Below are 23,238 nucleotides of genomic sequence, written 5' to 3' on the forward strand. Positions count from 1 at the left end.
AGAATCAGCCCCATCACAAAATTATGTCCTTTTAATAGTCAAAACAACAAATTCGCAATAATCAGAGCCAAGCCTTGAATTATCTGCCTGCCATTTAACGTGCCTGAGGTATCTTTTGGAAAAATGAATTGTGTACCTTTCAGGTTGGAATCTATATATTACCCCATAATAGTAAAACACCGAGTATAATTTGTACGGAATTTGGTGTACGGATTATGATTTGGAAAAGTTTATCGTACTCCCCCTATGATGCTTTGAGTGGGAGGTTGCTGAGTTGATTCTTTAACTAAAATTTCAGCCAATCAGAATCGATTATTGTACACTTAGAGCTAAGCAATTGCATTTCAGATTGAATCGTGGGGCGAATAATTTCATCTTTATCCACATTAGGCAAATCGGTAACTTGATTCTATTTTATTTGTTTTGCTACCAAGCTGGGGTGCTATAACGGTAAAGAGCCAATATTTCAAAGTTTTGCAATTTTAATGGCAAATATTCCCTCACAACAGCATTTCGAAACAGAAAATGATACTTTTTCCTGTATGAACGGGAAAATTAAATCAATTAGCTTTTCTAAAGTCAAACTGGGATACTTTTTAAACCCATTTTTTCCACTACCACACTACGCATCATAAAAAACCTGAAAATTTTGAGCGAATAAGTCTTCCCTATTTTTGCCACATTAGAAACTATCAAATCCCTATAACTTTGCAAAGTTATAGCAGCTAAAAATTATGTTAACTTCTGAGCTCAACGCAACAATATTCGTATTATGGTCAGAATTTGCCAAAATCTTTGGTAAAATAGTTAAAATTTGACTGGGGAAAAACATCCCTGTGCTTTGGTAAAATAGTTAAAATTTGACTGGGGAAAAACATCCCTGTGCACAAATCTTCCACTATTTTCTTCAAAACGTGGAATAATTTTTAAAAAAAGTGATGCAGCTCCGTGCTCTTTTTCTACATGTGTTCTCACTTTAAGTAGACTAACCAAAGACACCTCGTTGTACTACCCTAATAAGGTATAAGTTTCCATTTCCAAACACAGGAGCTCCCAGGAGTGCCATAAGTCCAGTCATTCCTGAAAATTTTAAAAAAGTTAATTATAATTTTTTATGTTATTAGAAGAGAACTAGGAAGAAAGCCAGAAAGATAGCAACCCATCTTAATTTGGTAAGTCGCGTTTTGTAAACGCGTTAACAGGTCGTCTCGTTTGCTGCCAATTTGCAAAAAAAAAACATTAATGTTTTTCTGACAATTAAATCAGAAGAACGTGAAACACAAAATATTTCGTAAAACACGCTTTTGCTTTTTTTGGCTTGCTTAAATACACTTCGATTTTTTCAAACTAATTGTCAAAACTAAAAATCTTGAATCATTTTTTTTACTTTGATTTTCTCAATTTTTTTTTATGATTTATCGAAAAAAAATCGAGAACCAAGCACTTGCTATTTTACCAAAAATGAACTATGAGCACATAACCAAACCAAAAATCTCAAACAATCTAATTAAGAAAGTGCATTTGTGCATTGGAAATACTTCGACGTTCGAAATAAAAAGTTAGTTATAGTCTTTGATTTCAAATTTGTAAAAATCTTGATAGTCTCATTGTCCCTAAAATTTTGCATTTGTTAATAACTATCCGTACCCAACGGAGGCTGTTTTTCTACATAAAATTTTTATGTAGATCATCTAGCCTAGTTTTCTACTGTTTTCCATGCAGATTTTATCTATTTCTTTTCTAGTTTTAAAAAAAAAACAGTTTCTGAAAAGAAATGTCCAGAAATCAGATCACTGCTCAACCGCTACGAGATAAACATGCTTCAAGTATAGACAATAACAGTAGCAACACAATGCAAACTTACACTTGTTATGACAACTCTTTTTTCGCTAAGACTAGATACATTCTTGAAGACCTGTAGCCTAGTGCATAGAGTAAACGTCTAGAAATCAGAAGGTGAGGAATTGAACCCCACCAGGACACTTTTTTCTAGCTAGAAATAGAATTTATTACTAGCTAGCTTTATTTGCACATTATAACAAAAAATTCTGACCAGAAATTTGATTAGATACAGAGTATTTGGGGCCAGAAATAAAAACTTTTCTCAGTACGGGTACCTATGAAATCAAGCAAATATATTTTAATAAACTGTTGTCAATTTTCTCCGTAAAACATTTTTAAACTGATTCTTATTTGCACCCTCTGCCAGTTGAAATAGTCGCAAATACGAAATAAGTAATATTCAATAGACACTTACATTACGAGACCAAACTTTGCATTTTGCGAATTGTAAGCGGATTCCGCTACAAGGACGCTCCGTTTGTTCTTCTTTTGTTCTTTCTTTTTCTTTGATCGTTCCGACAAAGTTTGAACACGTTTAAAGACTTGTTTGTGCGCCTATCCAGTGCACAGTTTGGCCTCGTAATGTACAAACAAAAATAAAACAAAATTTAACAATAAATGTCCAAAACATTGCAACCAATTATGAAAAAAAGATATCAACGAAAAGCTATAGGAAAAATCACCTCAAGAATTTCAGAATCACAATCATGATCGAAACCATACGTAATTGAGAAAATTCAACTATAATTCAAAATATTTTTTTTATTATAGGACCAATACAAGGAATTGATTATACATCCAAAACGAAACTTTTCATGCAACGCGAAAAGAACCTATAAAATATTGCCTGCCTATAAATGAGCCTAAAAATGATTTTGAAAACAGAAAACAACAACCCAATTGTGGCAAATTAAATGTAACAAAATAGTCGACCACAAGTGCATTAACAGATAAGAACCAAAAAATACGAAAGACTTTTAGAAGAGTTTGCTCCACCTGCACAGATCTGTCTTTCAAACAATTTGAAGCGTTACAAACAGCAAAACCAACTGGCTATCTTCGTCAATGTCTAATACTTTTAAAATTTTCATCAAAATTTGACTGAATTCTACTCAAGTTGACGGAATTTTCATGGACAATCAGGAGTTATTCTGGAAAGATATACCCTTTAGTAGTAGTAGTTTAGGCACTCAAGCTCCTAAGGGGGGGGGTTGTGAGCAGGATATGGACTTTAGCTGGAGCAAGGTTTGTGCATGTTTATCATGCGTTCGACCCGTTGCACTAAGGATTAACTACCTTTCATTTCAAGCTGGAGATGCCCATGCAAAGTTTGTAACGCAAACTCGTATTTGCATGAAACTGGTACAAATGCATGTACCCATTTAAGTCGTTTGGTGCAGTTTGGTGAAAGAAACTATTTAACCAACTAATATTTCTTTCTTTCGCAATCGGCTGAAGTTTTTATAGGTTCAATTACACTGTTATGTATGTGCTGATATTTCGCATGACAAGAAACCTAAATACATCCGGGCTAATCAATTTCTTTGCCTACAAACTTCACCAAATACTTAAAAATTATTCATAATTTAAATAACTTGAAATTCTTTTCATATAATTGATGCGCATGTCTGATTTTGAATTTCTGTTTTGATCATGGAAAATTTTTCTTATCGTCTTGTTCTGGTAATTCACTTGGTCGAAAAAATTTTAAGATCGTTCTAGAGGTCTTTCTGAGTGTTTTGGTCGAAGCCGAAAATTCATTTGAATAATTCGACATTTTTTGAAAACCAACGTTCAAAATGAGCTGTAGGAGTTCTAATGTGGAAGATTGCATGGCAACTGAAACCAGAAGTTTTAGAGAAATTTTTCCAAATGAGAACTCGAATAATTCAGATTACTGGTCAGACTATCCAGTGGTTCTGAAACTTAAAAAAAACGATTTCCAATCGGAATCCTTGTGCAATGCAAATTTTGAAATTGGACTAAACCAATTTAAGTGCAAACCAAATTCAATGCAAGCTTTAAATCAGTTCAAGTGCAATTCTTCCAATTTCGCTGTGTTTTAGTCTGATTAATATGCAAAAATGGATCAGCCTAGATTATATCTAAAGTACCAATTCAACTTTTCCCTCCCAAATCTTCTCTGGCCGACTGGAAAAATAAATCACGGTTTTCGCAAAGAAGAAAAATAAGTCTCCCAGCATGCTTGTGAAAAAACTTAAAATGTCTTCGGCTAGAAAATTGTTTTAAAACTAACAAATATTTGAACTCAAATTTCGATATCCATTTTTTTGAATAGGCCTTTCTTAGTAACTTTGACAATTCATCAAAGTGTTCAATACTTGGTAACTGTATAATATATTCAAACTTTATATTAGCAGATCAGCAGAAAAATCACACTAGATAGAAAATTATTTAGCAGGTGATGTAAACTAAATCATTATAATTATAATGGTTTGAAAGAAGGGACACCTGCTAATTATTTTTTCAAAATGTAGGTATAATGCATGCAATTAACAATTTCAGAAGTACCGTCAAGAGCTTAAACAACCACGAGTTTTTTCCTATTTTATTGTCTATTGTTACTTTACTCCGAAGCTACTATAGCTAGAAGTCAAAGAAGAAGCTATCAACAAACAGTCGAGCAATGTGAAAATTACCTGAACCTAAACAATGTTCAAACTGTACAACGATATGGTTTACAACCCTGTTTATATTAGCGTTGAAACCTATACGATAATGGAATTTGAAAAACTGAAAGCCAACTTATAAAAAACTTAAGAGTTTTAGAAACTTTTAATCTTTCAAACTCTTTAAGGTTGGGTTGTTTTCATTATTTGGAAACAAACACTGTCCACCCATATTCTGTGTACAAAAAAACATCATAGCTTAACCATTGTCAGAAAAGCTCATTTGCAGGAACAGTTTGGTTTGCTGAAAAAACATTATTTGCATCAAGAAAACTTGTTGTTTTCAGAAATTGACATCTAGAAACAACAAGTTTTCTTGAAGCAAGTAATTTCTGATAACTTTCATTTTTCTGATCTTTTTTATCCCCTGCTATTGACTTAGGCGGTAGCGTTTTTCTGTTTTTTTTCTTTACGTATTTTGTGCTTTGCAATCAAAACAGTTTTTTTCAATGAGTTTGATAATCGGTTATAATTTATTTAATTACCACAAAAAAGTTGCTTTCTTCAGAAAAACATTGATGAGCTGTCAACCAGAACAGTCAACCAAAACCAGAATGCATGAGTTTCCCATACACAATTGAAACAATTGTCAGTTTAGGAACTTCTTTTTTTTAAACTTTAGAATTTGTCTTGAAACTTTTTTGCTTGATTAGATTTTCAAATTACATTAAAACCGTTGCTTTGTTTGAACATGTGTTGTTAAGTTTATTTCAAATATGTAGTACTTCATATAATGTTTGTATTTTGTCTCTGTTGAATTGTTATTAATGACTTCAGAAGTTTCAAAAGGAAAGCGTCTCGTGCTCAAAATATCAATCGAATATTTTTTGTCTTTTCTGACATTTTGAAATATTTTTTGAAAATTTCTTTCGGTTGTATGTCTGAAGTTAACTGGTCAACAGGAAGTCATGTAAATGACTATGTTTCGACTGCAACGAAGTACATTTGTGTCAATGTTCAAAAATTGACAACGCCCATACTCTAATTGGTACGAAAGATCACCTACTTCTGGCTTACCTTTATTTCTTGATTGAAAATTAAGTAACATGGAACTACAGAAAAATTTTACAAATTTTTGAAACTAATTTTGAAGCTTCGAACTTGTTTCACGTAAAATTGATACATAAAAGTAAATTTCTTTTTCTATTTTATTTCTTACTCATTGAAATTAGACATTTTCGGCAAAAAAACTGATCTAGAGTCAACCAAATTTTTTCTATATGTTTCTTTTTGCTTGAGAAAAAGCTTAGGCGTAAGATCCGATGCGATTTTTTTAATTTGTAATTTAAATATCTTTTTACATGAATATTAGTTCAAAAAATCTTAAAATTGCTTTTATTTTCTAAAGTTTTACAACTATTGGTAAAGAACTGCAGATCAAGTAAAGAGAATTTGAGAACCAAGTAAAAAGTTTTTTTCACATCTCGTATAATATTATCAAAGGTTTTTGCTTTTCAAGTTGAAACCAATTTTGATAAAATTCAACCTAATTTTTTTGTCCAATTTGCAATTAGATTTCAACGCGAATCTAAATAGGATTGTTAACCTTGTCGGTGCTCAACTTGAAATTTATTTGATTCAATGTAATTTTCATTGACTGTTTGCTTATAGCTTCTTCTTTGACCTCTAGCTATAGAAGCTTCGAAGTTAAGTAACAATAGATTATAAATTAAAAAATCTCGTGCTTGTGTAAGCTCTTGACGGTACTTATGAAGTTTTTGTTTGCAGGTGGTATACATACATTTAAATAATAAATAAACAGCAGGTGTAGAAAAGGTTTACTGGTGTTTTACTTTTTCTCTGAAAGTTCCGATCTTTTTCATTTATAAAAGTTTCAGATTTTTTACCTAGCGAAAACGTACTATTCAATTTCTTTCTAAAATAAATCATTTTCTGATTGTCATAATCTTTGCAATTTATCTCAATTCTTGAAAACAGTGATAACTTGCAGTTTCAAAAAATAATTGTGTAAGTTTAACATTCGAAAATGATTTAACACATCCTTAAATAAAGTTTTGATGCTTCGTAGTTATTAAATTTAAACCTGGATGTTCTGTATTTGCTTTTTGTAACATCAAGTACAAAAAAACCTGCATTTCAAAGTTTCAAAAAGCAAATCAGTCATGTCATCTTTTATTTGATTGGCAGTTTAGGATGAATATGAACATTTGTTACAAAAATCTGAAATTAAGAACCACCTGATAAATTGAACAAAAAAAGTTTTCAATTTTATAATTGTTTTTAATTTGTTTTTGGTCATTTAAATCATGAGGTCATTAATTGTTACTTCGTTCTAAGTTTTATTTTGTTTATTTTCAAGCTCTTTTGACCAATGATGAAAAATTGAAGCAAAAAAGATGTTTTGTTTGATTATTTGTGTACACTCAGTTTTCGTTAGAGATCAAGTTAAAATCCAATAATTGTTCACTTGTGTCCCAAGTTTTTCTCCAATACGGAAATTACAACTAAGTTTTTTATCTAAAATTTAGGCTTATTCGGAACTAAACAAATTTTCATTAAGAAGGTGATTTGTTAGTGGTATTGGAAAATCATTAAAACAACATAAAAAAAATCCAGTTTTCATGCGCCCGATCGCTTTTTTATCATTTTTTTTCTAAAGACAATGATTATCAAAAATACCAGCTGAAAACGAATCTAATAAACTTTTTTAAATAATCTTGTACCTATGACATTATTTAAAAGTAGCATAAATTTTTTTTTTAATTTTGATTGCATTTTTGAATTCGAACTGAATGAAAATATTTGTCTATGCGCGCATTGCATCCATTTTAGTACAGAAGTCGGTTTATAGGAATAATTAGTTTTGTTAAAAACTTTAGTTGTTTATTGCGAACTTCAATTGGAACGTTGCAATAGTAAAACTCAGCTTGATACTAAGTAGGTAGACAAATAATTTTTTTTTTCAGGTTTACTTTATCTCGAGTTTAGAAAACTGCGCATTCTTATGATAACAATTAAATTGAAAATGATTATTTAATGAGGTACGGATATAGTTTCTTGGTAATTTATTTATATTAGAATGCTCAACTTTCATGCTGATCAGATTTTTTTTCACATGTTTATTCCTAAAATTAATTTTTGATAAAGTAGCAAAAAAAAATTGCTATTTTCTTTCATGTTGAGCTATTTTTTTCAGAAAAAAGAAAAAGTTGACTTCTAAATTTTGAAATGATCCTAATCAATCACGTTTTGTAATTACTTATTATAAATTCAATTTTGGAGATTTTTTTATTATATTATTCAAGACTGCGTTTGTTTTTATTCATATTCATGGTCAATAAACATTGTTAATTGGCATGGTAAGTGATTAAAAGAGACCTAGATAACTCACATCAAAATTAATGAGGCGAAAGTGACCGATATTTATTTCAATATCAAAGTTTTTAATTTTGAGCAAATCTTGTCTCCATATATGCATACTCAAAACTTCTTGTTAATACGATAGCAAATAATGCAAAATGACCTTGATGGTTCTTACTACATTTTTGCGAAGGTCGGAAAGAAATACAATTTTCTTGAACGTATTTCACAACCTTTAAGCAACCGAACTATTGAACTGGATACAGCTTCAATGTTTTTAGCGTTGATAGGCTCTACTATTAATGAGTGCATGACAGCTGAATCAAAAAAAAATTATTCTAATTGGATACGAGCTAACTGTACTGAAACTTATTATCTGCCAGACGATGTGTTCAATTTCTTACCGCGTATTTGTTGCAATCAACTTAAGAAATTTGACAATTGAATTAATGGACGCTTCAAAGTAGAGTAGAGTGGAACGGAGGTGGTTTGCTTGAACAATAAAACAAAAAAAACGTATTAGGCCTATAATGAGCATGACAATACAATAAAAATGGTTCTAAAAGGTTTCAATAGAATCCCTTCGAAAACCACAAACAAGTATTTGAAACAAAAAACTACTTGAAGGAGTTTATTGTGGAATTTTGACTTGGTCAAAAACAACTCAAAACTTCCGAACAAATGAAAAGTTCAATTATTTTTTTTACTGAATGCGCCGGGTTCTTGATGAACGAATTTCTACGAAGCTGTTAAAATTGTAAGAAAACATATTAGCTTTTATGCTAGCATGCTTTCTTTACAACACTTTATCAACTGGATTGTAAATAATTTTTGAATGTGTTTTATATTTTAAAAAGTAGTACCGAAAAAATGATTGCTGAATTTCAAAACCCTTAAAATTTTAATGATTTAGTGTACATTTACTAGCTACAGATTTTTCTATCTACTGTGATTTTTTGCAGATCTGCTAATATGAAAGTTGAATACCGTTATACAGTTATCAATTATTAAACACTTTCATGAATTGACAAAGTTAATAACAAAAGAACTACTGATAATAATGGATATTGAAAATTGAATTTATTGGATTTTAAGTAGATTTATTTTTGAATTTAAATAGATTTTTTTACCAATTCAAAATTGCGTCACTCTGCGTAATATGCATTGCACAAGGATTCCGATAGGCAATCAATTTTTTTCTTCAAGTGTTGGAACCACTGGATAGTCTGAACACTACCCTGAATCATTGAAAATCTCAATTGGAAAATTTTTTACTTCGGATTTCATTGGCCATGCAATCTTCCACATTAGAATTCTTACGGCTCATTCTGAACGTTGCTTTTCAAAGGACTTCAAATTTCAAATTTTTCGACTGGTTTTTTAGCTGACACCAGAACACTCAGAAAAAATTTAGAATGATCAGAAAATTTTTCGACCAATTGAATTACCAGAACAAGACAGAAAAAAAAGATTTTCGATGATCAAAACAGAAAGGATGTGTTTAAGTGTCTTGTCATGTGCACTATCAGCACATACATAACAGTGTAATTGGACCTAAAAGGTTTTAAGCCGATTGCGAAAGAAAGAAACATATGTTGGTTAAATAGTTTCTTCTACCAAATTGAGCCAAACGACTTAAGTGGGTACATGCATTTGTACCAGTTTCATGCAAATACGAGTTTGCGATACAAAATCTGCATGAATGTTTAATAACGATAAATAAAGTTTGCTTCGGCTCGAATCTGTATCATGCTCACCCCCCCCCCCCCCCCCCCCCTAGGTGTTTGGGTGCCTAAACTACTACTACTTCCCTAACTCATAAATTTTCAGAGTTCATGCTGTGAAAAGTGAAATTCCATCTTTGATTCATGAATGATTTATGTCTGATTCAGACCTGAAAATTAAGCGCTATTCATTGATGAAATAGCCTTGATCATAGACTGAAACATAGATGTTAATGGCTGCAATATCTCTAAACCCTTTGGTGATAAACGTTTGTCAACCCAACCCGGTAACAGAAAAACTACAGAAAATAAAAAAAATAGCATCTGATTTGCAACAATAGTTTATTTACTATTGAATTTGATGGGTTTTATTCAACTTGCAATTCACTCTGTCATTTGCAAATCTCAAACGAATCTTCGCTCTTTGTATTTCTACTAACCCGATTGAGGAAAATAAATTGAGAGAAATAAAGTAAAAGTTATAGGAAATTTTTTAAGGATTGGTTGCTCCAAAGCTTTTCTAAATCTTTTTGATATAGATGCAGGATGTCGTTTGATTTCAAAACATTTTGAACGTGATCTTATTATTAACTGCTTGAAAACAATCAAAAAAATGTATCAAAGTCCGAATCTTGCATTAGTGCATAGATTTCTTCGCTTCAAAATTTACCTTCAATTTGAAAGCTTCTTTGCTTCTGCAAAGTATCCTGGACGATTTTGAACACAATTATTTCCTTCTCTCGACGATACAGTTCTCCGTTTATCGGACAAAAGACTGAAGTGGGAATTGCTCTCCTAGGAAACAATTCAGTCGTCGCTGTTCCTCTGCGAAGATCTCTCAATTTCAAATTTCCAAGTCTTCGGAAGGATTCTTGAGCGCCCACCTTTTAATTGAAGCAAGTTTTGAGCAATAAAAATTCAATTGCATGTTAAAATTCCTCCCAAAAGTGATATGAATTGGTTGAGCTAATTCATAAAGCGTGTTTCGAGGCCGTATAGTCATTTTAAAACTAGATTGAGTTAAAAAAAAAAACTATTAATATTTGAAAATTAATAAGTTTGGCCATTCTATGAATCATGTATCGTAGAAACTAACCATGTATTCGGCCATAATGAATACTTTGGTTAGTTTGGCTTCATAGCAGAATAAATGATTACTTAAGTTTGCGCACAATTTCTTAAGTTTGCACACTTAACTTGAATACTTAAGTTTGCACACTTCATACAGGTCATTGTTAGGTTGATGTTTTTCTGAACAACTCTGAATTTTTCTTCAGTTTTTGACTCGCGCAACACTTTTAGTAGTTGTCTTTTTTCCATCTAGTCATGACTTTTTTGAATTGTATCTTTTCTGTCGCCGATGCGAGTGACTTTTGTAGTGATCAAGGTCAAGGTTAGAGAGAATGTTAGTATTGCGTATCGCCAGCGGCGAAAGTGGCCTAGAGAATTTAAAACGTTATCTTTTCTCAATTGTTTTGTTAAAGGTTACAAAAACTTCCACATGGCGCAGCCAGCAACCGAATCTAGCTACCGTGGGCTGGATGTATTTTAGCATGGCCCTTCTCAGGAACCGCCGGTCACATAGGAAACCTGGCTCAAAAATTCTAGTTGGTGGTCATTTCCAAAGAGAAGATTGATATTGAGGATTTACTAGAAGTCACCACCGCAATGGAAAATGTGTCTGACATTAGAAGAACCGGCAGGTACCGAAGAATCCCAGGTGCGAGCGGACAGAGAAGCTCGCAATGCAGATGCGATACGAGTCTGAAGAGAGTAAGAAACTCGCCGATCGGATGAAGAGAAACGGCTGTTTCGCGGAAGCACGACAGGAGAGGCAGATAAACGCGTGACGTCGAAAATGTTCTTATCGCTGGGGAAGCAGGGGCAACGATACTTCTTTCAGAAATAACCAAAAAGTGAAATAATAGATTTTAACTTTGCCGACTTATGGAAACTGGCAACGGATGCGGTCTATCGAGAACGGAACGTTACGAACCGTAGGTTTATCCTGTTCGGTCGTAAACAACAAGATAATGAAGGAATGGAGTAGTTTTTTGTAGCACTCAGTGACTTAGCCGAAGGCAGTGACTTTGGCCCAAAGGGTGAGTCGATCGTGAGAGACATATTCATGTTTAACATATCATGACATGTAAGACATATCATGAAGTAGAAGGAAGTAAGAAAACAGCTTTGCATGAACACGATGAGCCCCAACGATGCCCTTCAATTTGCGGTGGTGAATGAAAGAGGAGAGAGAAGTTCGATCGCAAGTTTGACCAGGGGCGACAGAACGCCAACAGAAAGAATCAGCAAGGCTACATTAAAAGAGAACCAGACACATGTCACAATTGCGGAAGTTGGTTGAAGCAGAACCATCGGATAAATTTTCCGGCAAAGAACATCATATGTAATAACTGAAGTGGAAGGTGCTAAGTTTTGCAAGAAAGCTGTGGTAAATCAAATCGACGAGTCCTATGATTTCAATTAATTCGAAAAAACGTGATACATAAATTGAAAAGGCAGATAGAATAGGACGAATTTGGAGTATTTGCCAAACGGACTGTGTGGGACAAGGCAGGAAAAAAATTCACGCCTATTCAAAATTTTTAAGCGTATGAATAGGCGAAAAACAATGGGAAACGGAATTCCAGATTTATTGTGCTAGCCCTGTTTCATTCATTTCTCAGAAGAAGCTTCACGAATTTAAAACTCAGAATCGCTAACTAGCAGTAAAGGCAGTCCCGAATGAGCTCCACAACGTGTTCCAATGCGCAACCGACGACATCATCAAAATCATCGGAGAAATAGTAATCAGAATTAAATCCGAGGGCTGGATTTCCGAGGGTTTGGAATCGTTCATTACCGATGGAGGCCAGATGGACCATCTTGGAAGCAACTTATTGCCATCTTTGGGGATTGAAATTCACCAAAAACGAGTTTAACGAGGTGTGAAGGATTTTACCAAAGGTCCTTAAGACCAGAGGCAAATCGAGTACACGCCCATTCAACGTAAGTACATAGAACGTCTTTTGCGGGATTTTGAAGAATTGTTTGAACGGAAAGGTTTGCTTAAAATTGTGAAGTACGAACGCATTTCCCTCAACCCCTGCAAACTATTTAAGATAAAGGCAAGCGCGAGTTCCGATACATCTTTTACATAAACTGAGGAGACAATGGAGAACTTGTTGAAGGATGGACATATTGTCAAGTTAGGAGAATGCACAGAGGGCTGTTTCATCTTGCCTACGGTCGTTACGGCAAAACGGAATGAATCAGTTAAATTGGCCTTCAACACTAAATTGATCAATAAGCAGATTTATCAAAACCGGTATCAACTGCCAAACATGAATGAGTTTGTTGATAATGTGGCTATGGCTATCAGCGGCGATACGAACGCACCAATATGGTTCTCGAACATTGATTTGAAATACTCATGTTCTCAGATGCAATTGAGTAAAGAAACGAGTCGCTAATGCATTTTTAGTATAGTTGGGGAAGTATAACGAGTTTCAGCGGGTGATGGAGTCCATGTTGGGGCCTTTACTGGGGTTGTATGTTACCTAAATGATATTTTAATTGCAATCAAAGTGCCTGAGGAACGCCATGGGCGTGAAATTAAAACCGTGCTGAACGTAATAAACACTGATAACGCTGCAGTCAAATGGAGCAAAAGTACTTTTTTGTAGCTGGAGTTCCGACTGTGGCTGGAGTTTCTACTGTCCAATAAGGGTACAGAAAAATCGAATCTATCGTTATTATGAAAAAACCAGAAAATATTACTGATATTCGTTCACTGATTTGGTCAACCAACCAATTTGTTCGATTTGTTCCGAACCTCGTGGCCACAACGGAACCAATTTGAAACTTGATGAAGACACATTCAAGGTTTGAATGGAGTTCTAATCCTGGAAAGGTCTTTGCCGAAATGAAAGAAAATCGACCAAAACCTCCATTTCGATGTCGAAAAAAAAATCAGAAGAAAAAGTTATGCTTCAAAAAAAAGATTGGGGGCCGCTTCAGAGCAACATCATACCGACGGCAGGAAACCCTATTCTTATGCCTCGAGGTTCAGAAAAAGCTAAAGTATGGTATTAAGGAGTTAAAACTATAAACGGTTGTTTGGGCGGTGACTCATTACGGACTATACCGCGCTATTATCTTGCTTTTCAGAAGAGAAGAATTCTGAAACAAGACAAACAAGCTAAGTTCGTTGGCTCAATCATTTGTTGCTTTTTTGATTTTGAAATAAAGCATATCCCTGGAAAAAATATGAGACTCGTTGACTATTTATCCAGGCACCCCGTTGGGGACGCTCCACTAGTGTCGGAATTGAAGAATAATTTGTTGTAGTGCCAATTAAGAGTATTAATAGGCTTTTACAACCATAGGTTGTGAGTAACATTTGAACGCGGAACGGAAATAATGACGTTATGAGTAAAACGGAACGAAAATTAAAACATCGGATGGATTGAGCAGCGAAGATACCAATCGACGTGTTTAAGAATTTTCATTTGATCAAGGTATGTGCTTCAAATCACTCGCGAACAGATCAGTGCTCAAATTGTAAGCTACTGAATCCACTACCGATGATCAGTTTTATGTATCGAATACACAGAGGGGCAGGAGAACCAAAAATCCAAAACCCTACCGTCGATCAATGTTCAAAGTACAACGTCGAATAGGCAGCTGACGGCTTATTTTAACGTTATCCCATCGGCTATGTATCTTAGCATCTGATTTGAATGAAAAGAGTTCTTTGATGCAGAATTTTTTGCGATACTACTAAAAGCCGATGAAGTCCTTTTTTGCAGTGTTGAATCGTTACTCGAGAAAAATTATGACCAAATTCGAAACTTGGTTTCTTATTTGAATCATTATCTCGACAAGTTCCAAATGTCACATGGAACTTTCTTCCTTGAGGACCGGTTAGTTATGCACCTCAGCTTAGGGCACCGGTGTTGACGCGGTTGCACCGGGGACAAACGGGAAAATTCATGATGCGAGATGTCGCCAACAACTATTTTTGGTGGCCACATATGAATCGGCAAATCCAACTCAACGCAGCCAATTGTAATGAGTGTGTAAAGTCCGGTAAGAAATTGAAGCCATAAATTCCGGATGGGGATCTTACTAAATTGAACCTCTTAGAATAAACCAATCAAGAGCTGCAGTTGGAATTTTGAGCCCACTACCGCCGGTATGGGGTGCTAAAAAATATTTGCTCGTTTGCATAGATACATCTTTGAATTATCTATGGATTCACCATAAGAACTACTGGTACCCTAATTAGGGATTTTCTTGAAAATTATATATTGCACTACATGCGATTCTAAGAGCCATTCGTACGGACCAGGGGTCGGTTTTCCTTGCGAAATCAAAACGTGAATATTGTGCCACTAATAATAATTCTTTAAGTTTTGCCCCGGTAGGGCAGCATCGCGCCACGGGGTTTATGGGACGATGCATACACAATCTGCGAGATTGTCCTATGGCATTCTCGTTTAAAAAGCCGCGGCCGGCGTTCAAAACAGCACTAAAAGAGATTTTGCTCACAATTCGAACAACACATCTTCAATCAATGGGATGTTCGCCATTTGAGGTGCATTTTGCTCGTAAACCAAAAACTGTTTGGATACGGCCGCTATGAGTGCTTCATCGAGTAACTTATTATGGAAAAACGTTTTGTATTCTCATGATCGCAACACAACGATGCTTCTGGCACGAGTTATGCAGGAATACACAAGCCCACATGAAGACACTGCCATGGGCATGTACAATCGAGTAGGGCATCCGCTGCCGGAATCATCGCCATTTTCGAGTGGCCAACCGAACAGTTCCACGAATAAAGTTTTCAGACAGAAAGGTTATCATGTTCTTAGGAAAAATCAGGATCAGTTGAAATTGCTGCAATTTGTTGAATTTTCAAAGGAGAGAGTGAGAGGGGAATCAGCTATAGTGTAACGTTGCATTCGGTAAGAGTGGTATATAAATCTGATTTTTCGATCAGTATAGGTGGCTTTTACTCAGAGACACTAGCGACGCTGGATAAATTTTTTTCGCCACGGCCAACAGATCCCCCCGAGCCGAACTACCCGCAAAAGCAACACCACGACGACCGTTGGGCGATGTTACGGGCACAGCGAACAACCCCATCTGGATTGATAGTTCATCCGACTGTTTGATGACTACGGATAACCCGACGGCTAACCGCGATTTCATCAGGGTGTTGCCGAAGGTTAGTGCCGACGAATCACCGCAGGCAACAGAAGACAAGAAAAAGACAATCCCGCGATACCAGAGAAAAACGATACCAGAGAAAAACAATACCAGAGGGGTAAGTCAAAGCGGATCATGTTATCATCATTGGACGAGGGGGAGGATGCGCAAAAAACGACAACGCATGGCTCAACCAATCTGGACCCACAGGAGGGAGTTGTCTAAAGCGAAGAGGAAGGCGAGTTGACAACGACTCCGGAAGCGAATAAAACAGAGACCGGTGTGACGGGACATACACCGGATAACCCTAAGCAGGAGGGGCCATGTACGAGTAGCCCATTGGTTCAGACCCCTAAACTGGTCCTGCGGCATAACACGAGACCACTCAGGGATCGACGACCACCAAAAATCTTGGGAGAGCGTTTCTTCACCAGTGCGGTCACAACTGAAACGCAAGAAATAATTGTGGTGACAGCTAAAGACACCTCGGATGAAGACCTTATTGTGCTGCCACAAGCAGAGTCAAGCACTTCTGGCGTCAAGACTGTCAGTCGACCACGACGGAGAGCCCAGGTGGAGGAGCGTGTACCACCTAAGAAGTGCCCATCAGCCAGAAAAAAATCCCAGCCCAAATAAAAACGTAATACGGAGGGTTCCTGTTTCAATATCGAAATGTGTCGTTTCTATTGGGGCGACGATTATGTTCAAAACAATATTTCCGGTCAAAGCGAAAATGTGTCGGGGCACTTCGTGGATGTGCTCGACAAATTGCGTCGAATTGTCAAGCACTCAAACGGTTCACCGTCGATGGTCGACGCCTATGGCAACAACGTGGATGGAACTTTCATCCCAGAATTATATCAGGGTTTGGAGGCCCGAACTCGAAACAGTCGGGAGAATCCGGCGCTGGGAAAGCTGGTCGACGTTATCCAAGCGGTGATACAGCGGACGAGGGAGGCTCTCGATAAAGTAAGCCCCGCACTATTGACAAACTAGCGGCCGAATCGGGAGTAGCAGTAGTTGCGTCACGCCGAATTAGCAGTCACGGCACTAGTCGTCCTTCAAAAGCTAGTCTTGTAGAAGATACACAGGGAGATCAACCGTCAGTTTTTTAGCCGTTGGAGAACATTACCTTGGGACCAGTAGTAGGACAAGGGAATCGACGGTAATTAGTCAGCCGGCTATACAGCCGGCAATCGGTATAGACAGTTCAACACCATGCGACTTGGGCGCCGACCAGATTGAAACTGGGGACAGTGATCAGATGATTTCGGGACAAGCTGACATCAGTGGAGATTCTAGCAGCGCAAGGTTCACCGATGACTTGGACAAAGCGGAGGAAATATCGGCTGTCAGCATGACTGAGGAGGACCAGAAGCAGATTTTGGAGGAGCTGGAGAACCTTTGAATTATAGAAGATTATTGTTGTCGAATCATACTACCACCGGAGGGCCGACCCGAGAGGGGAAAGGGTCGAGTGGAGTTTGAAACTTTAAGTGTTATTTCATTAAACTGTAAGCTGATTATGGACTGATTATACTTGGTGCAGCAACTTATTAGATTTTACGATGTTCTTGATTTAGTCGAAGGGGAGTGTAGTGGAGACTGTAAACTAGTTTCTGATCAAGGTCAACGTTATAGAGAATGTTGATATGTCGTGTCCTAGAGAAACTAAAACGTTATCTTTTCTCAGTCGTTTTGTTAAACACAGCTTATTTCTATACGGAGGTTAGAACCCGAGTCGAGATTTTTCACCTAATTTGAAGCAAGATTTGAGCGGTTTGAGCGGTTTTTTTAGACAATTACGCTCAAAATCTTGCTTCAAAATGAGCGGTTTGAGCGGTTTTTGAACGGTTTATCTAAAAAAAAACCGCTCAAAAACCGCGCAAGATTTGAACGGTTTTGAGCGGTTTATCTAAAAAAACCGCGCAAGATTTAATAATAAAGAGTCGCCCACTGAGGGATTCGAACCCGCAATCTTCTGGAAGTTTAATATTCGCTGTATTTGTTCTACTGACAAAGTAATCAAAACTGCTTGTAGCTGCTTGTACATTCTGGTTAAAAGGCAGCAATTTGATTTTCTCCGGCCCACGTTACGACGAGAACACTACAATGAAGAGTTCAGGTCCACGTTACGACGCGAACACTACAATGTCATGGCCAACTTCCAAAAGATACCAAGATTAGGGTTTATATGTTCTCACTCTATGTTCTCACTCAGTTACATTTTGGGGGTACGTTGGGGGGAGGGAGTACGTTGGCGGGGGGGGGGGGGGGGGTACGTTGGTGGGGGTGGGAGATTTGTTGGATGTTGGATACGTTGAGGGGGTACGTCGGGAAGACCGCTCAAAAACCGCTCAAAAACCGCTGAAATCTTGCTTGAAAAACCGTTCAAAAATCACCGTAAGAAATGAGCGGTTTTTGAGCGGTTTTTTAAGCAAGATTTGAGCGGTTTGAGCGGTTTTTGCAAAAAAACCGCCCAAACCGCCCAAACCGCTCAAACCGCTCAAATCTTGCTGGAAAACCGCTCAAACCGCTCAAATCTTGAGCGGTTTTTGAGCGGGATCTCGACCCGGGAAAGAAATACTTCCACAATTTCTTTCTTGATTATTCAGTCAAAACTTGCTTCTAAAGTTAGGTCACGCGCTGTTTCAGCCCGTATCCTAGACGGATGAGAATCAACACTATCTCGCTCTGAAACATTTAGACTTCTGCATATTTCACTTATATCATTATTCAGTGAACTTAACTGTCGGGAACTACTGCCCGTAGCTTGCTCTTCACGGAAAGTGTCCATCGCTAAGTCCAAACAATCAGTAACTTCCTTGAACGCCTCCGTGACAGAAATAGCATTCTGTTCAGCCCGTTTAACGATCTCTCTTTGTTTTTTCAGCTCTTCGAAAGTATTTTGCCTGAACAAATCCAATTCCTGAACACTTTGTGCTTCTGGCAGATCCGTTTTCGAAAGCACAAGTTTGTCTATTTTTTCAAGTGTCGACAAAACATCTTCATTGGCGTTGACAGATTTATCAACTAAGGCTCTGAACTTTGTTTGATATTCTTCAATTTTTCCCCATTTACAAAATATATTCTGAGCTAATTCGTCCATAACAATTTCAAGCGGGACAATTTGATGCCCAATATGATCTTTACTCCAACAGAGTTGACAAACTGCTGCCGAACACTCAATGTTTTTGCAAAACATTATGAGTGGCTTTTTGTGGAGTGCACATAATGCATTTTCAGGTGTTTGAATCTCTTGCACTTCCGCGTGATTTCGATTCGCTTTTGTCGCCTGAAACAAAAAAACTCATATTTTCCCCAAGCTACCCTCCCTCAATTATAATAGAATCAAAATGTGTGGAGGGCTAGAGTTTTATTACTAGGCTACAATGGGAAAGCTACTAAGAGAAAACTACAAGGGGAAAGACAAAAGCCTAAAATTTTATCTCAAAATTCAACGATAGACTGTATGTGCGCGTCAATCTCCACACTTCGTGATAAAATCGGTTTTCAAACACTTTAATTAATGAGTATTTTCTCGGCAAAATAACTCCGGAAGTTTGAAAATATAACGATAATTTATAATTTTCAACAAGCTTTATCATCGGTAACATCGGCCACAATAAACTGCATAACTCAAAGCAAGCTGCAAAAATGGCCAGTATTTGTCCTTGAGACAAATTGCTCTTTTTAAAGGTCAGCCATAACCAAGGCTGAACCAAATTAGAGCGAAAAGACGGTTAAAAATGGGTTTTGGGGGGGACCGAACCTGGTTACGGGGCATCCCATCAAGTTCGGTGCACATTCGAGTTCTAGAAAGGAAATGACCTAGTCGGGATTCGAACCGGCGCCGAACCCGCCGGGACGCACCATGTATACGCTTGGCTACTGTCCCTGTATGTATTTACTTTTATATGCATTTATACTCTCGCACATTTACATTTGCGCTGCAACATCCTCCGCCCCTAAAGACGGAAGAACAGGTGCGAGTTTTACGGTCGGTCGTGTCAGCTCGCTCGTAACAGTTTTGATATCGGCGGATCGCGCGCATCCGTCTTTGCCGTAGTGTAGTTTAGCAATACGGGCGAGTGGGTAATGCCCACGTGGGCTGTCGGGTTCGACTACCCAAACCAAGTCGCCGGTTTTCAGTGTGACATCCGAATCATTATGCCACTTTGCTCTCTTGTTGAGAGATGGTACATATTCACGCAGCCAGCGTGACCAAACTGCGTTAGCGTACGATTGTGCTCTGGCGTAACGCTTTTTATGATCAAAGTTATCTTCGAAACTTAACGACGGGAAGCTAGCTGCGCTGTGACCGAGAATGAAGTGATTCGGGGTGAGTGCCTCTAGGTCGTGCGGATCGGAACTGACCGGAGTGATCGGTCTTGCGTTAAGTAATTGTTCAACTAGGCAGAGCGTTGTTCCTAGAACTTCCTCAGTTAATCTCCTGCTGCCTAATATGTCGTACAACACTCGCTTAACACTTCTCACTAACCGCTCCCAGGCGCCGCCGTGATGAGGGGCACTGGGCGGGTTAAACTTCCACTTAACGCCTTTGTGGACGAAAACGGCCGGGCGACTTTGTTCCAATTTTGGACACAGGATAGGAGCTCCTTTTGAGCACCAACAAAATTCGTGCCATTGTCAGAAAGAATGGTTTTGGGGGTACCTCGCCTTGCAATAAATCGCTCTACGCCCATGACGCAGGAACTAGTATCGAGAGATGGAACCAACTCGATGTGAACTGCTCGAGTCGTGAGGCAGGTAAATAGGAAATCCCATCTCTTTTCGGTACTTCGGCGTATTGGCACTTGAAACGGGCCAAAGTAATCAACACCTGTGTTGGAGAAAGGAGGCTGCTTGTAACCCAGTCTTTCAATCGGTAGGTCAGACATAATGGGCACAACTGTTTTTGCTTTGCGCTTACGGCATGTTATGCAAGTATTTTCGATGTTCCCAAGTAACCAGCGCAACTTCAGAACAATGTATTTCAACTGAACTACAGCACGCATGTAATCCAACCCCTGATGTGCATGTTGAAAGTGCATATGCCTAATCAACATATGAGCAACTCGGTGTCGACCATCCAGTATTATTGGATGTTTGCTATCAAAGTCGGTATCAACAAGACGGCTGATACGTCCAGTTGAACGCAGGATGCCAGCTGGGCCGATGAACGGAGAATATTTAGCAATCCGACTTTTCTTTGTTATCAGTTTATCGGACTGAAGTATTTTCACTTCGGCAGGAAATGATTCGGACTGAGCGAGATAAATGAGCTTCTGCTCGGCAATATCTAACTCGGACGGGTCGGTTATTTCCAGCGTTTTTGTACGGAAGTGTTTATGCGATGGTAGCACACGAAGCATAAATGCTAAAACACGTTTGTACTTTACAATTGAGCTGAATTTATCCCAATTTTTAAACAGACGGATCGACGGCACTTTCTCAGATGAAGCATCAACAACAAACGTAGATGCAGTCTCAAGGCATGTATCAATGTCACAGAGTGGGCCTTTTAATTGGATCTTTTTGATGACATCAGTGTTCGGCTTGAATGGCCAATCACATGTCCTCAATATACTAGGGCCTCTAACCCAGCTGCTATCCTTGAGGGCTTCGGAAGAAATCCCTCGTGTGCCGGTATCAGCTGGGTTATCACCACTGAGTACATGATTCCATTGATCAATGGTGGTGGACTCCAAGATTTCACCAGTGCGGTTTCCAACAAACACAGGAAGTTTGTTGCACGAGTTAAGCCACTGGAGAACGGTGGTAGAATCAGTCCACATGAATACATTGCTTACTTTAAAAGTAAGCGCTTTCAAAATCTCTTCTTTGAGTCGAGTCGCAAGCAGAGCAGCCTGAAGCTCTAACTTGGGAATGGAGAGCATCTTCATAGGCGCTACACGGGCTTTCCCAAATACAAAAGCTAACTCAGTCTTTTGCAATTTAGCAAGTCGGGCTCGGAGAAACGATACGGCGCAAAAAACGTCCTGCGAACTATCACCGAACGTGTGAAGTTCACAGCGGTCGAACGGTTCGGTAAAGTAGCTACGAGGTATCGTCAGAGTACCTAATAGTGGAAGTCCTGAGTGCCAATCTAGAAATTGTTGTTTAATTTCCTCTGGGAGATCATCATCCCACTTTTGACCACTGATTCTCCATATGTCTTTTAGTAAAAGGCGCGCTTTCACAGTATATGGAGCTACCAGTCCTATTGGATCAAAAACTGAGGAAACAAAACTCAACACGGTGCGTTGAGTAATTGCTTCATCTAGTGGTCGATCAACACCTCTACTTACTACTAGGGTATCTTTTACATGATCCCACCTGAGACCAAGAACATGCGACGATTGGTCTGGACTCTTACAAATATCCTTAACTGACGGGTTGGACTCACGGTTGTCCGGATTAAGAGTGGTTGTAACTTCGGGTACATTGCTAACAAACTTTGTCAGGTTAAACCCACCTAATTTGAGCATTGCGACTAAGTCTTTACTTAGGCTAAGAGCGTCAGCGGTATTTTCGAACGAGTCAAGATAGTCGTCCATGTAAAACTTCTGGACAACGGCTGAAGCGGCTTCGGGGTATTCAGTTTGATTATCAGAAGCAGTTTTTTGTAGCGCGAAATTCGCACAAGTTGGCGAATCACGAGCGCCAAAAATATGACGGGTGTATTGGTGAACCACCACACTTGAAGTGGGGTCCTTCCGCCACAAAAAACGGAGAGACGGTTGATCTCGCGCAAGTACTCCAACTTGTAAGAACATACCTTCTATGTCCGCTGAGACGGCGTACTTGTGTTGACGGAACCTCAACAGTACAAAAATTAGATTTTGAAGGAGATCCGGGCCAACCAAGAGAGATCTATTTAAGGAAGTGCCATGAAATTTGGATGCTCCATTGAGCACACGGCGCACCTTGCCGGGTTTGTTCGGGTTCAAAACCGGATGGTGTGGAAGATACCACTCACGTTCGGCTCGTGAGCTGGGATCGTGCGGGTTGACGGTTATGACATATCCTTTACTTATATCTTCTCTGATTGTTTCGGTATACTTCTCGCGAAGTAACGGATCTTTATCTAATCTTTTCTCTAACGACTTTAATTGGGCTAATGAAGAATAATAATTGTTAGGCAAGCTAACATCATTATCACTCCACAGCATCGGTACAGTGTAACGCTCACCATCGTGAACGGTTTCAGTTTTTAGGATCGACAAAGCACGCTTGTCTGCGGCGGAACGGGCATCTACTTGCTTGAACGCACCATACGACTCTAACTCATACCAAGTTTTGATTTGGTCGGTCAGAGAAGTATCGTCCGTAACGCAGTTAAAGGAAGAAGAATTTAAGGACGAACGATCAGGAGACGGACCACTAATGACCCAACCTATCGGAAGTCGGACGGCGCACGGTGAGTCAAGTTCATCTCCGAA

The 23,238-nt window shown here is 38.1% G+C and overlaps 3 protein-coding genes across 12 annotated transcripts in view; 1 reads left to right on the plus strand and 2 right to left on the minus strand.

The window, feature by feature from the left end:
- Positions 1 to 23,238, plus strand: part of LOC134847973 (voltage-dependent anion-selective channel protein 2-like) — a 342,992-nt gene that overhangs the window by 250,250 nt on the left and 69,504 nt on the right. The gene's annotated exons all lie outside the window — the stretch shown is intronic.
- LOC134847966 (sperm flagellar protein 2-like) overlaps positions 1 to 23,238 on the minus strand; it is a 584,566-nt gene that overhangs the window by 180,457 nt on the left and 380,871 nt on the right. The gene's annotated exons all lie outside the window — the stretch shown is intronic.
- LOC134847991 (uncharacterized) overlaps positions 1 to 23,238 on the minus strand; it is a 30,934-nt gene that overhangs the window by 1,166 nt on the left and 6,530 nt on the right. Inside the window, exons 2-4 of the mRNA XM_063865318.1 lie at positions 18,420 to 19,088; positions 10,248 to 10,461; positions 991 to 1,080 (exon numbers count right to left, since the gene is read on the minus strand). Coding sequence (XP_063721388.1) covers positions 991 to 1,080; positions 10,248 to 10,461; positions 18,420 to 19,088 — 973 coding nt within the window. The remainder of the gene's footprint in view (positions 1 to 990; positions 1,081 to 10,247; positions 10,462 to 18,419; positions 19,089 to 23,238) is intronic.

This window comes from Symsagittifera roscoffensis, chromosome 6, assembly GCF_963678635.1.
Source record: "Symsagittifera roscoffensis chromosome 6, txSymRosc1.1, whole genome shotgun sequence".
Lineage (NCBI taxonomy): Eukaryota > Metazoa > Xenacoelomorpha > Acoela > Convolutidae > Symsagittifera > Symsagittifera roscoffensis.